The sequence below is a fragment of the Mus pahari genome, chromosome 6 (assembly GCF_900095145.1).
Source record: "Mus pahari chromosome 6, PAHARI_EIJ_v1.1, whole genome shotgun sequence".
NCBI classification, from domain to species: domain Eukaryota; kingdom Metazoa; phylum Chordata; class Mammalia; order Rodentia; family Muridae; genus Mus; species Mus pahari.
In genome coordinates, this window is record NC_034595.1 from 86903865 (window position 1) to 86905414 (window position 1550).

General features: G+C 44.3%; 1 protein-coding gene across 1 annotated transcript in view; it reads left to right on the forward strand.

The window, feature by feature from the left end:
- The window catches only part of Hmgcl (3-hydroxy-3-methylglutaryl-CoA lyase), a 15902-nt gene that overhangs the window by 3766 nt on the left and 10586 nt on the right, over positions 1 to 1550 (forward strand). Inside the window, exon 2 of the mRNA XM_021200438.2 lies at positions 572 to 655. Coding sequence (XP_021056097.1) covers positions 572 to 655 — 84 coding nt within the window. The remainder of the gene's footprint in view (positions 1 to 571; positions 656 to 1550) is intronic.

Consider the following 1550-nt stretch of genomic DNA (forward strand, 5'->3'; position numbering starts at 1 on the left):
GTGTGTGTGTGTGTGTGTGTGTGTGTGTGTGTGTGTGTGTGTGGACATGTGGACGTGCTACCTTTTGCAGAGATAGGCAGTATGGGATCAAGTGAGTGAGAGGACAGTGGAGTCTGGGAACTGCTGAATGACAGATGTACAAATGGAGCCAAAGGGGGGGCAGGGGAGGTGGGTCCGAACCAGAGGAGGACCCAGCCGCCGGGAGCACGGCTTCCTTGCTTATTCCTGTTCAAAGCAGTTTGCTTTTTTGTTGTTGTTGTTGTTGTTTTTGTTTTGTTTTTCCAGACAGGGTTTCTCTGTGTAGCCATGGCTGTTCTGGAACTCACTTTGTAGACCAGGCTGGCCTCGAACTCAGAAATTCTCCTGCCTCTGCCTCCCGAGTGCTGGGATCAAAGGTGTGCGCCACTACCACCCCGCCTGCAGCTTGCTTTTTTATCTTAAGCGTGAAAGAGCCTAGATGTGAGATAAAGAAGGAGGAACATAGCTGCCTGTGGTAGCAGAGGGAGACCCGTGCTCTCCATGTCGTCCTACGCGAACGCCTGACACTTGGGTTTCCTCATTTAAACCACAGGTGAGCACCTCCTCCATGGGCACTTTGCCAAAGCAGGTGAAGATCGTGGAAGTCGGTCCCCGGGACGGGCTGCAGAATGAAAAGGTAAGGGGGGGGGGAAAGGATGCTTCGTGCCTCTGTTTTGAGTATTCCAGGGAAGTTGGGTTAGATACATTATGGACTTTGTTAACCTGGAATATTATATAGATGTTAATATTATATAATATTGTAATAGTATATAATATTATAATAATAAGTATATTAAGTGGCTCAAGACTGTAAAACAGAATATATACTCAGTTTTACCCCTATGTAGAAGAAACATAAAAGGCTTATGTATATGTAGAAGTATTTACCTAGAAAGGAATATAAAACTTTCTTTTAAAAAGTGTTCTAGGGCTGGAGAGATGGCTCAGCGGTTAAGCTCCCTGACTGTTCTTTTAGAGGTTCTGAGTTCAATTCCCAGTAACCACATGTTGGCTCACAACCATTTGTAATGTGATATGATGCCCTCTTCTGGTGTGTCTGAAGAGAGCAACTGTGTACTCAAATACATAAAATAAATAAATCTTTTTTAAAAAGCGTTCTAACCCTGTGCGCACAACACTCATGTGGCCAAGGGTGACCTTGACGTGGCTCACACAGCATTAATATGGTAGCAATATATGTGGCTTTTGAGCACTTGAATGTGGCTAGCGATGGGGCTGGAGACATGACTCAATGGTTAAGAGCACTTCCTGCTCAGAGAACCAGAGTTCAATTCCCTGTACCTATATGGTGACTTACAGCCATCTGTAACTCCAGTCCAAGGGAGCTTGACAGGAAGGCCTCATGAAAACTACCTGGAATCATTAAGACTCATAACATAATCCAACTGGCTGGCACCAAGGAGTCATGAAAGTTATCCTTATTACTATTTTTTTTTTTTTTTTTTTTTTTTTTTTTTGGTTTTTCGAGACAGGGTTCCTCTGTATAGCTCTGGCTGTCCTGGAACTCACTT